The 13,390-nt window shown below is 36.0% G+C and overlaps 1 protein-coding gene across 3 annotated transcripts in view; it reads right to left on the reverse strand.

Annotated features, from left to right (window-relative positions):
* Window positions 1-267: 267 nt before the first annotated feature.
* Window positions 268-13,390, reverse strand: part of KITLG (KIT ligand) — a 58,490-nt gene continuing 45,367 nt past the window's right edge. For 2 of the 3 annotated variants that reach the window (XM_088141874.1, XM_088141875.1), the window contains 4 exons: window positions 9,102-9,211; window positions 8,000-8,076; window positions 7,441-7,527; window positions 268-5,244 (listed from right to left, as the gene is read on the reverse strand). In XM_088141874.1, coding sequence (XP_087998000.1) covers window positions 7,488-7,527; window positions 8,000-8,076; window positions 9,102-9,211 — 227 coding nt within the window. In that variant the 3' untranslated portion in view covers window positions 268-5,244; window positions 7,441-7,487. The remainder of the gene's footprint in view (window positions 5,245-7,440; window positions 7,528-7,999; window positions 8,077-9,101; window positions 9,212-13,390) is intronic. The other variant, XM_088141873.1, reaches the window with a different exon arrangement.

The raw sequence follows: 13,390 nt of genomic DNA on the forward strand, positions 1-13,390 counted from the left end.
CCTAGAGTTAAAAATCCAAAGAGATATATTGTTTCCTTGTATAACCATGTATTTTAAAAAGCATTAAATGCATCAATTCTTAATAAACCACTTATTATAAACGTAGTCTTCCCAACAGATGAACCCCTTTCAGAATATAATACAGCTATGATAAATAATTTAAGATGACAAGATTCAATTATATGCTTTCAGAATATCATATTATTCCAAGAAAAAGGACAATGAATTTTAAAGACTGATTATCATTCTCTTGTGATAAGTAAAAGCAGATCTTTAATTACACCTCAATACATAAATTGATTTCTTTAGAACAATAATATATATGTAAATAATTAATTCCAGATTCAAATAATATAAAAAATGGCACTATACATTTAAAGAGAACACTTAAAATACAACTACATTTATAAACTTGGTCAATTAAACTTCAGTAAGATTACAGTGACATAAATTTATGTTGATATTTACATCAAAATATGTATAATCTCAAATCATGACCAAGCCTGCAAATGGTTATTTTTGCCTGATAGGGAAGAGCCTGAAGTTTCTGAATTTCAAGGACTTAAATATATGTAATAATTATTTATGCACACAATAGCTTCGTTCAGAAATACAATTTAATGAAATTACAAAGGATGCATGCAAATTATTACATAATTGTAAAAAATCTAATTTCAAATAGGTAAAACTATGAAAAGTGTGTGTATGTATGTATATACATACATACATACACACATATATATATGCATACACATACATACACTGTATATAATGATTATACAGTGCATTATCTGAAGAATTTCATCACACTGTTTTCATCAGAATATAATAGACAAGTTTGGTGCATTTGCATTAAATATGGGTCTAAAATAAACTTGGATTGAAATAAATATCATTAAGCTATTCATCATTACCTGCTTTTCATTCCACATAAGATATTAGCATCATCATATGCACTTTTATGAACTCCGTATGAAATTCATAAAAAGGTGAATTAAAAAAAATGGTATCCTTTGTTTGGAAGAATATATTTTCACCATATTGTGAAATTTGAAAAAAAAAAATTGTCATAAGCTACCTGAAGAGAAAGGATTGTTCCTAGTAATACAGCAATGAAAGAACATCTGCAGGTGGCACACTTTTGCTCAATGATCCAAAAAAGCTAATGGAAGTCTTCACCTAACCAAGCACCAACCTTGAGACATTATGCAAAGCACTGGCAGAGATATTTCTCCATTTATTTATTTATTATACATATTTCTATACCACCCAGATTCCAAAATGTTTTCTATGCAAGAGTATTATGTTAATCTGGGTCTTTAAATATTTTGATTTGACTATGATACAGTATTATTTATATGCAGGATCATATCTTTATATTCAATATTAATCTATCCAGAAGTTATACAGAGAAATCCCTGTACGTAGAAAAATATACCATGATTGTCCACAGAATTATTGATCAGTATCTCCATTCCACTGTTAAGTATGTACCGAGAGAAGTAACAAACCCAGTTGCTACCCAGTTTCAGAATATCACTGAATACTTAACATGTATAAAGAGAGAATTGTGTTATGTGTTCTTCACTGTGTGCTTTTATACATTAGATTTCTCTTCTTTTGGAAGAATGATGTTTTTTTCCCTCTCTCTATGGTGGGTGAATACCTCCTTAAAAACATAATCTTCAAGCTTAGCAATTTTCATTGCTGAAGATTAAACAGGAGAATTCCTTGTCTCCAGTAACTATAGCATTCTGCCCATCATGAACTAAAAACAGCTTCTTGATCTAAAATTTTACAATTTTCACTCTCTAAGTAATAAAGTACTCCCTAGATATTTCATCTTTCTGACATTTAACTGAGAAGAACCAAAACACCTTTCAGGCAGAAAGTGCCCTTGACATTCTAACTCAAATTGATTATTCAGATTCAAGTCTGTTAATGGAAATTATTTATATTAAGAATGAAGCACTGATGATTATGCATGCATGATAATATCAGTAGGATTACACTTGGAATTTTTTGTTGGTTCTGTAGTCCTCTTGACCTTAAATTTGCCTTACTTTGTTTGAAGAGTAAAGGGAACATTGCATTGCTATAAACTTTGCAGTACAAATGAAGTTTTGCATAAAATATATTATAAATTCCAACTGTCAAAATAACCTATAAATCCATGTTGTTCAAATAAGGGTATGTTCTTTGCTTTTTCCAGAAAAGTTTTTAAATACAATCTTTAGATATTGCACCTATTATTCAGAACAACTACTGGAATGTGCAATGTTCATATTTGTCATAGGTTTAGTGATTTACTAGGGCATGAAAATGGTTTCTCCTTGTCAGGACCTGTTCAGGAACATTGTTCAAGCAAATCTTTCTATACCTTTATATTACAGAGAGATTTCAAAATCTGATGGTTAAAATATCACAGGTGACCACAGTCTTAAGGCTTAGTCCCACTGAAGTTGTCATTTACATGTAAGACTTGGTGGCCCTGAATGCCATCTAGTCAAATGCAGAGATCTCTGTGTGCACTTCCACCATGACCTAATTCAATAGCAACATTCCCTCTGCTAGCAGTGGACTAGCAGGGTGTAAATAAAAAAAGAATCCATGTTAACTTTTTTTTTTTTTTGAGAAAATAGGAAGAAATAAATTTAGAATAACCCTCAAATGTGTCAACATTTTATCAGCACTAATTTCTTACAAAAGATACTCCAGGTAGCAAGATATATTTCTAATACAGCTGGAGACTTGAACTGCTGAGCTTGAAATGGGGCATGGAAAAATATATTCAAATACTGGCTAAAGATTAATTTCCAACCCCAAGATTTGACTTCTCTTATTTTGTCTGACAAATTTGAATCTATCTGGAAGCGACAAATTGGAGATAAAATTCAGAAATCGGGTTTTGCACCAGTGACATACTGCTGTACATGGGACAAGGACAGACCATGGTAACCCTTAGACAAAGTATCCTTGTCATAGAATTGCAAACAGAATACAATAAAATATCATCTGGTATAAAATTGGGCCAGAGAAAGATCTGCTTCAAACTGGCCAATATCTTAACCAGCTTATAGTTAATAAATGCAGAGCTTTTATGCTGTTAAGTTTTGGCATCTAGCCATCCGTTGAATTGGAAGCCAAGTTCCAGAAAATTCCCTGTGCAAAAGGGAAATGCCTTTGCCAGTCTGGAAATATTTAATCACTGGCCCACCTCTTACGCTACTGTAACTTTTATAGAGATACATGTATGGAGCTTTTAACACTCTCATTAGGCCATTTGCTGGATGTCTAGGTAAATTTTATGTAAAATTTCTTCTGGCAAACAAAGACTCTAAAATAACACAAGCTGTTGCAAAGCTTGCATTTGTAGCCTATAAACCCCATGTATTATTAATGGCAAATTAATTTTGGGCTGATTCTTTTGGCTGTACTGTGTAGGGTAGAGCACTTCATAAAACACTGGGGTGTTACATTGTTTTTACCCTATTTTATCATATAGCAGTTGTCTCTTTTTTATTTACTCTTTATCTATCTTATTTTCTTATATTTTATCTAATTGTTCTAATAGGTATGCTGGGTCTGTGATCTGTAATCAAATGATTGAAGATATCAGCACATAAGGGTAAGGATCCAGTAGATCGCCAATTCTTTCTGTTCTGTTTTATGCCTTTCAAATTTGGGGACTCCTGATGTAGGAGCCAACGGAAGGAAAGAATAGGTGTCTTATCTCACTCCTATGCTCAGAGCAAACACTCCAATATTTTCTGTGGCTTCTGGGAAACTCTGCCTGGTACTATGCGGTTTAACAGACCAGCTTTGTGACTTGCTTTACCAATCTTCTGTCCTACCTTCCTAATAGAACATATTGGACCAGGCCATATGCATTTATTTCAACATTAGCCAAAATTAGGAATCCAGGTTTGTGTTATTTTAGTCAATCCTAAATATGTTATATAGCTTTTTAAGAGATTGTGATAGTTATGAAAATAAATAAATCTATGAAAATGTGTAAGTTTAAATAAAGCATTTATTAAGCACAGTTTTTATCAATGCATCATAAAGGAAAATTTAACAATAGTTTAATTAAACTTACAATAGTTTAAACTTATTATTGGATTAGTAGTTTGGAATGTAGAGCAATCCAACTATTTCATAGAAAATAAAATTCTTCAAATCCATTTTCAGGAAAAAATAACTTAACACTATATACAGGCTTCAATGTTTTTAGTGTTCCATTAAAATTCATGACTAACTGGTAATTTTTAACCTGGGAATTGCTGTCCACAGCTTTGCTACAATTATCAAAAGGCTGAGAAATATTTAGACAAATAATCCTTTCTATTTGAGCTGAATTAATAATAATTGATGGAGAATTCCAAATGATGAAATATGTGTTTTAAAATTCATTTCGAAATATTCAAGGACATATAATAAAAGTTAAAGTAAACTTGCTATCTCTGAGATGACCTGATTTCTGTTAGTATCAAGAATAGTGTGTTTTTTAAGTACTTTAATTCAGTTTCATGATAATTCTCTATTCCAGATAACAATTTTATATTCTGCCCCCCCCCTTTCTCGTACTGGAACATAAATGGTAATCCTCCTTACAACCATCAACGTGCCACCCTATAATAATTGCATTTAGATCACTTCTACTGAACAGACAATAACAACATTGTCAAACTGTATTTTGAAAGTGTATAAAATTTTTGACAGAAAATTAAATTCCACTTATATCTTGGAAGTTATCTGATTTTAAATGAGACTTTCCCTGACTACTAACCCAGTTCCACTGACAAAAGAAAACTAGCACATTAGTCCATTGCATAAACTTATTTGCAAGAATTATATACATTTCTGAAGTTTCCTATTTTTGTCCATTTCCACACATTTCTTCTATTCATAGTCTCCATTTGAATACCCAATGCAAACTTCCTTATATCTTGGTTCACATAAATCTTCTTACTGTATTTGCTAACATCCACTGCAAATCCAAGGTGCAAAGAGACACTTTGATCTGCGTTAAAAAACGGTAATCTTTTTCGCTGTAGACTCTTTTCTCTGGTGATGTTGAATTCCACGTTGGTTTCACAGTAGCAGAGTTTTTGTCCACAGTTCTATATTGTGAATATGGAGTCACGGGCAACAGCAACAGATGCAGACTCAGTCTGTCACTCCAAAAGGAATACAAATATGCTTAAAGCTGCTTCATTTATGAAGCAAACTTAGAACTGTTAGCTGCCTGGAGAAAGGGAAGGGGGAAAAAAAGCTTAATGTCTCAATAGCTTTCAGAAGCTATTTCACTGACACGTGCTCAATTTCTCATATTAGTAGAAGGTACTTTCATAGAATCATAGAGCTACAGCCTAGATCATGAAGGAATCCAAAATAAAGCATTCTCCAACAGAGAGCTCTCCATTCCCTCCTTGAAAAAATCCCAAAAAGTGAAACCTCAATTTTACTAAGTACTTGATTCAAAGCACAATGTGATTTCATTCTCCTTTATTCAACTTACAACCACCCTTTCCATTTGTTTTATATTTAAAACAGCTACCCATGTATTTTTAAACATATCAGGATAAAACAAAATATAACAAAACATAAAAATAAGGTGTTCACAGGATATGGTTTAAAAATCAAGATGGTGGCCATTAGAGTGTGATCAAAGCTCTGCTTGTTTTTTATGTGCACTCTATGTGTGACGAACATAAAAAATGAAAGTTCTGATCACACTGCTGTGGCCTCCACTTGATATTTTTGACCATACCCTGTGGATACCCTTGCCTAACAGACTACAATCTATAGCCCAAGAGTGTTGCAGGAGAAGTACCTCTCCTACATGCACGATACAGGCCCCTCAATGTGAAATGTGCTCAGAAAGCTCTGGTGGCCAGTGCAGATCTTTCAATATGGACATCATATCCTCCCTACTGATATGTTACAATTAGCAACATATCACATTTTCTATCATTTGAACCCCCTATCAATTTACTATGGAGTGTATGACGAATGTTGTAGTGATGAAGTGTTGCCACCTTAGGGAAGCATGAGATACGTCAGGAGAGAAAGAAGAGAAAAGATGAAGAACAGGAGAGAGAAGAAATGAGAGAGTGAAATTTATGGAAAATTGGTGCTTGGGAAACAGGCAGAGTAGAACTGAGAACAGAAATACAATCAACAGTCATAGTACTGATTGTGGATTCTCTCTACATTCTCTCTTCTGTGTGTGCATGCATTATACACATTTAATCAACCAAAACGTGGCGGTAGTCTTATATCTGTACGTATAGACAATCTGTTAAACCTTTCTGTATTTTAAGCATCAGCTGAACCTATATTAAAACTTAGAAGCTCAGTTCATATGTCAGGAATAAAATGGTCATAGTATGTTTCTTGCATCAATAGTAAATTGGTCTCTTTTTTACGTTTATCTTTTGGTATAAATTTAGAAATGTGTATGTATATGTGTGTGGGTCTGTGTGAATGCATAAATACATAGACCCATACATATATAGTTTTTCTGTTAAATTTGAATTCATTATTTTATAATGATTTTTGGTCTTAAAAATGATATATTTTAAAAAGGCTTAGTCTTATATCATTAAAAAGCTCAATCTCACAGAAATCCTGTTATGTCTTCCTTCCTTCCTGAATGATATGATACGATATATGATAGAAACTAGGCCTTTCACAGAAGATCACCCAATACCTCAGAATAGGGCTATACAGCACTTTGGACTCAAAAGCAGACCAGTGTTTTAGAACGTGCATGGGCACTTTTCTGCAACTCCTTCACTAGAGACACCTTGTCATGATATTCCATGACTTTCTCAGGAAAAAAACACAAGATGTTAGGTAGCCGCAGACAAGTTCTCATATGCTCTGAAGCACCTTTTTTTCCTTTGAATCTAAAGCACTGCACGGCCCTATTTCAGACCACGCAACAGCATCCATATTGCAAAATGCTTGCTCTTCCTCACTTGCCATGTGTATCAGTGATCGAGAGCTTACTTTGGTACCACATGGGCAGGTCTTAAAACAAGCCAAAGGAAGTGAGATTACGTTGCTCGGAGAGCTACAGGAATTCCTTTCGCATCATAGCTGAGCTACGCAGAGGCCAGTGATAGAGAAACCTGCCAACACAAGATGAAATTCCAGTCTTCAAAAGGCACAAGCTGTCCCTGTGCCACAGCACAAAAGCTCGGATGTCTCACATAGTAAGCCACCATCTCTAGACCTGAATGCTTATTTAAAAGAGAGTAAGGAGGGAGCTTATTTTATAGACTATAGCTCTGTTGTTAACGAAGTGGCCATATCAGTGTCCTGATGGTGTATAGGTTTATATGAGAAACCTTCTGAAAGAACTACTACAAAGTTCAGTGAACTAGTCATTTGAAACCCCTGGTGATAAATTCAAATGTTCTGTTTCAATACTTGCCTAGACATGAAGCAGTAACAGTGTATATATAAAAAAGAAACAGCTACACTTGTAGAAGCGATTTGTCTTTGTGCTGCAACATACTGAAAAAGAAATAAAAAAACAAAGTGTTTTTTCATCCTTTTGTGACAAATCAGTTTTGAAATATAAAAATAATTCCAGATGGAGAACAGTACATATTCGTTGAGAATGTTCTACAATTACCTATTTGAAAGTACATTTGTATAGAAATGACTTTTTAAAATGTAACAATATATATTGCAGGGAAAAATGCATCCATTAGACTTAAAGAGAACAAAACAATTAACAACATACACTTCTAAACTCTCCATTTTGCAATTTTATATTGCTTGCATACTAAGAACGTCCCATTGTGTAAGTCATTCTCTAGCAAGCCTGTGTAGAATTGCAACTTTACAAAAACCTAACATAGGTCATGAGGTACCCATCTTAAGAGTCCTAGAATCTTTTAAGACCCAAATTTCACAAACATATATTTGAAATTGAGGAAATAGTGTCCAAACATACAATGAACTCAAACTTTAATCAAAATACCTTATCTCATTATCTTCTTGGCAGATGTTAGATTGTGTAGTCTGGTCAATTTCTAGTATATGCCTGCAGGTCCTTTTCTATAGAAAAGTAGCAAAACATGCCTTATGTTAATGTAGAAACATGGAATATAATCAATTGTATTTTTAGCAATGTTAATATTGAAAGCATGTTTATGTTATCATTTAGCTGAAAGAGGAAGAAAATAATAAAATCAAGTCTCCTTTGAGTTGATCTCATCTCTGGGAGATCACATGTCCCTGTCCAGGTAGTTTTCTTGGCATGGAACATACAGCATGGAAATGGTTAACCACTGCCTTTTGTGTGTGTGTGTGTGTGTGTGTGTGTGTAAATTTTTTTCAGCCCACCTTTTTCTTACCATTTATTGATAGCAAAAATATGTAAAGAGAAAATAGCCCTTGTGCTTCTTTGCACTGTTATTATTTAGTTGTTGCAGAAGGTTCACATTATACCATTCATTGTGATATTATTCTCAATAACTGTAGAACTGCAAAACCCCTCAAAGTTCAAATCACAATATTTTGTCTCTGGAAAAAGTAATATTACTCTTAGCTAATTCACACTGTTAAGACTATGAATGTCCTATAAAACAAATGTATTTCAGTGGTCTCCTACTAGATAATACCCACTACATCATCCTGGCCTAGCAATCATAGCAGCTTTGTAAATTTTGCAGCATTTTAAAAATGTTTATCATTGCAAGCCTATGAAAGCCCACTGCTGTTGTCAGTTCCAAACTGGCATTCAATCCTATATCAATACCCTTTCCTCCCCACTGGGGAATCTAATTCCACACTAGAAAATCATCCTCTGCCAACAGGTCATCTGCCTCCAGACAGGATGGGGAGAGGAAGGAAATGGAGAGTGAAATGACAAAGCTTTCCAGATGCATAGAAAGCTAAAAAAAATCTTGCCACAAATCCTGTCTTGAAAAGGTTTATTGATATTTTTGCTTAACAGGATATTGAGGTTTTAAAAAAGGTGAGCTTAGCCATATCATTTTAGCCCTAGAACTTCTATCAAGGGTATATATGAAGCTTCCATTTAGTACCCTCTTTAACCAATCATATTTGATGTTTCTCACCTTCCAGCACATGGCTCCCAAAATAAAGCCAAACAAAAGAGCCACCAATGATGGAAGCACTATGCTCACTGCCTGTATGCTGGCGTGACTGTGGAAGCCCAATTCTGCTTCTGGAATTAAAAACATTTTGGATTAGTGAAGACAGATTAAAACAAAACAATATCTCCAGGGTAACATCGTTAAGCTCATGGGTCATGCATTTGGTAACACTTTTCTAGTCCATACACTGTAAATTATACCTTTAAAGTGGTTTGTTGTTTCATTAGGAAGTGTTTGGCTGACTGAAATTCACAGCTTTATTTGCACTTCACTCGGGAAAGGCAAACATTCTGGCAACTTTATAATCCCATGTAACCATCTGCAAAGGGACACTTACCAAGTTATCTTCTCCTTCTCTCTTGGCTGGATTTTCAGCTAAAGATCTCTCCTCCCCAATTAAACCAGACCACATAATTTTTCAGAAAAATATGCTTAGAAGCTCTCATATATGAATTTTCAAGAGACAGAGCAAAAGGAACTGAAAAATGCCAAGGATTCCCTCACCCTTCCTTGAAGAACAGAGCACTATTGGCAACAGCAGTCCTGTTGGCCACTAAAGTAATAGTTTGAGCACTTTTGCACATCTGCTCATCTGAAAGGCAAACCATGTCAAGACTTAACCTATAGTGATGTGATGGAATGGACTTATGAAGGCCATGCTCAGGGAGATGTGTTCTTAGCTCCCAACAGGAGCATGGGAAGTTCAAGAAGATGAGGCTGGCATCTCCCTAAGGAATTCTCGGTGTTGCGGCTGGCTGGCTTGGGAACTTGGGTTCAGTCTAGTGAGATAATGTCTTGAGGTGGAAGCTAATAAACGCAACAGAACTGTATTTGCATTGTCTCATGGAGTTCTTTGGGCTGAACCTGACATCAATCTCACCAGACTCCCACTACCTTCAAGAGGGCGGAGGCAGCATGTTGGAGGAAGGTTTGGTGGAGGCTTTAGGGGAGGAGCGGCTCAAGCAAGCAGTCCACAGCCTTCCACTTCGGGTTTGCATGCGGTAGGAGGGAAGGGGGCTGATTCTGCTAATGTTGTAGCTGTTTTCCAGGACCAATCAAATGGCTGGATGGAGGAGCCAGGAGGTACTGAGAGAGCATCATCACCTGACCTTTCGTCTCTCCCGCCTTTGCCCAGTTCTGATGAGAACTCTGAGGGGGAGGTTAGAGATGGAGGGAGGGGTGATGTGATGGAATGGACTGATAAAGGCCATGCTCAGGGAGATAAGTGTGTTCTTAGCCCCCAACAGGAGTGTGGGAAGTTCAAGAAGATGAGGCTGGCACCTCCCTAAGGAATTCACGGTGTTGTGGCTGGCTGGCTTGGGAACTTGGGTTCAGTCTGGTGAGATTCTGTCTTGAGGTGGAAGCTAATAAACGCAACAGAACTGTATTTGCATTGTCCCATGGAGTTCTTTGGGCTGAACCTGACAAGTAATGGCTAAAAGAAGAAGCAGCTAGCAGCTTGCTGTCTATCTGAAACCATTGTCCCAACCATGATCAGCACAGGATTGTGTAGTAGTGAGCTTAGGACAGTAGTGAATATGTTTCTTATTCTGCCTCTGGCAGTCTTTTTAATTTGGGATCTTGGTGTGAATCAGTTCCTACATCTATCTGGAGCTTGAGTCATGGCAACTGGACTTCTTTTCTTTTGGTTTGATATATTTCACTTCTTGTCCAAGCAGCTTCTTCAGTCTAGAAAGTTGGTTAGGGGGGACCCCATAAATGTCTTCCAGGGTGGCTGCATTTCTCACTAACCTGATGGGCTCGTTGAATGGACAATAGGAGATGTGATTAGTAGAGTCTTTGGGATGTGGATGTCTTACTCCTAATTCCACCTCGATGCCTAAGAATCTTCATCAGAATATTCCTATCTATGTATGGTAGCCTCCCATTGTGTTGTATAATTCTAGTGTAGGACAGCCATCATATGCATATGTATGCACAATAGCACAATAATTGAGAGAGAGTGAAAGACACACATGGTCCTAATGAGTGTGAGATAGTATCTTTGTGTGGTTTTCTGCAGGTGCTGATATTTAAATTACCTAATTATCTGCTCCTATCTTTGCAAAGAGCAGCTGATGGCTTTAGGTTTCTGCAGCTCCTATGGCAAGAAACTCCAAAGTTAATCCTACTATGAGAACAGGATTGCAGATTGAGTTTCACTCTCTTTGCCACTAGAAATATCTGGGAAAAGAAAAAAAAATCACTGACTATCTTTATTTGTCCTTCTCAGTACTCTCTAGCTATAAAAAGAAACTAATAAGTATGTTGTGATTTCCTGTAGTCCATTATACCTGAATTCATTAAATGGTTGGAATGCATTTGGGTTCTTTGCCATCGGTTCAGAGATTTTCCCTCTGACGATCACCTCTTGTGTATTGTTCTTGGACAAGAACTCTAAATCTAGCAAGCATTAATGTCTTGTTAACATTTGATCCTAATATTATCAGAGTAACTATAGTATACGGGAAGTATGTACTATCAGTTTGTGTTGAATGGAGGTGTATTTTCTAAAGGCTTAATTCTTTAATAATATTCTCTCTCTTTCTCCACACACATACATACCTATATGATATGCATTTTGACATATAGTCTAAATTGGCACACATATTAGGGCCACTCTTGACTTTCTTGGAAGAAGAGTACCAAGGAATACAGTAAATAGGACAAAAAGGCAAAATGGGTAGGGCTACATCACTCATATGGATGGGTCTTGGATTTAAGGTTGTTTTTCTGTTTGAGGGGTAATTTTCTGTTTTTCCCAGCCCACCAAACTTTGTTGCAAGTCTTTATTTTTCATGTGTTCTATAGGACCAATTCTGGGCTCTTTAAACAAATGAATCTCACACACCTAGTGTGCGGTCTGTTTACTCCTGTGTTGCTTCTGAAAGCTGGAGAATCATGGGCCAGATCCACCCATTGCAGTCTCCTGTATGAATGCTTCAACTCAGCACCATATTTTTGTGTAAGCACAAATAATAGGCCCTACTGCAATAGCCATGTTTATAGATGCTCTTGTGGAGATAATAGTTTATACAACTGGTAGCTTCACTAATTAGCTACAGCAGTGTTGTCCAAACTTGGCCACTTTAAAATGAGTGGACTTCAACTCCCAGAATTTGCCAGCCGCCATGGCTGGCTGGGGAATTCTGGGAGTTGAAGTCCACTCTTCTTAAAGTGGCCAAGTTTGGACAACACTGAGCTACAGAATACATTGCTTCTTTCAGACTTCTGTGTGCCTGCAAGGATTTTATCAATTCTGCTGATTGTTCAAGTTGTCTTTCTTTAGATGGACAGACTAAATTTATGTTGTCCCTTCTAGTTCTGGTTAGTTTTCTACAGATGCACAGTTAAAATCTCACTTTCACTGAAAATTACAGCCAATATAAAACTAGGTAAGCAGCAACTAAAATGCTAAAAGGATACTGTTCCTTTCAATTCCATGTTGTACACTTGTTCATTAAAAATAATTTCTGCTACTTAAAAGATGTTATTGCCCATTTTACTTCAACTACAAAAATCCTGCCTACTCCAGTTCAAGTCAAACATCTAGCTTCACTGCAAATATAGTTTGGCAATTCATAATTTTTAAATCTATCTAAGTTTCTAAATCTTGCTTTTATGCATATTTCTAGCCAACATTGTTTGAACTGTACTTAGACCCTTTGGGTGTGCCAACTCCAACAGGAAACTTTAGCCAAGCAGAACAGATACTTCATGCCTGCATAATTCAGAGGTGATTATTTTACACCCAGCAAGTCAACCACAGAAGATAGAAGGTGAAAATCTTAAAACAAAAACAATTGATCATAGTAGGTCTACAGAACATTGCCTTATACCAAGTCACATATGATCCAGCTATTCAGCATTACCCACAATGACCAACAAAGGCTCTCCAGAACTGCAGACAGTTGTTTCAGTTGTTCCCTGTCTTATATAGAGATCAAATTGGAACCTTTTAGGTCTATCCTCTGGCACTGACCAAAAACATAATCTCTATTTTTATTACAGGTGCCAGATCTTGGCTGTGAAAATCCAGACAACTGCTAGATGGCACCAAAGACACATAGAAAACTCACTCTGCTACAATACAGTGGTTGTCTGGAGTTTTGTAGCCCAGATTTGATAGCTGTAATTTATTGCCACAATGCTGTCCTCTAGACAGTATTCACTGTTTAATTGTTACCATTATGGAAAATTATTTATTCTTACACTGTTTGACCAGGTATGAATCCATAAGATGACTTGTC

The sequence above is a fragment of the Python bivittatus genome, unplaced genomic scaffold (genome assembly GCF_059951505.1).
Source record: "Python bivittatus isolate LINGU-HERP-01145 unplaced genomic scaffold, Pbiv_v1 ctg000330_np1212, whole genome shotgun sequence".
NCBI lineage: Eukaryota > Metazoa > Chordata > Lepidosauria > Squamata > Pythonidae > Python > Python bivittatus.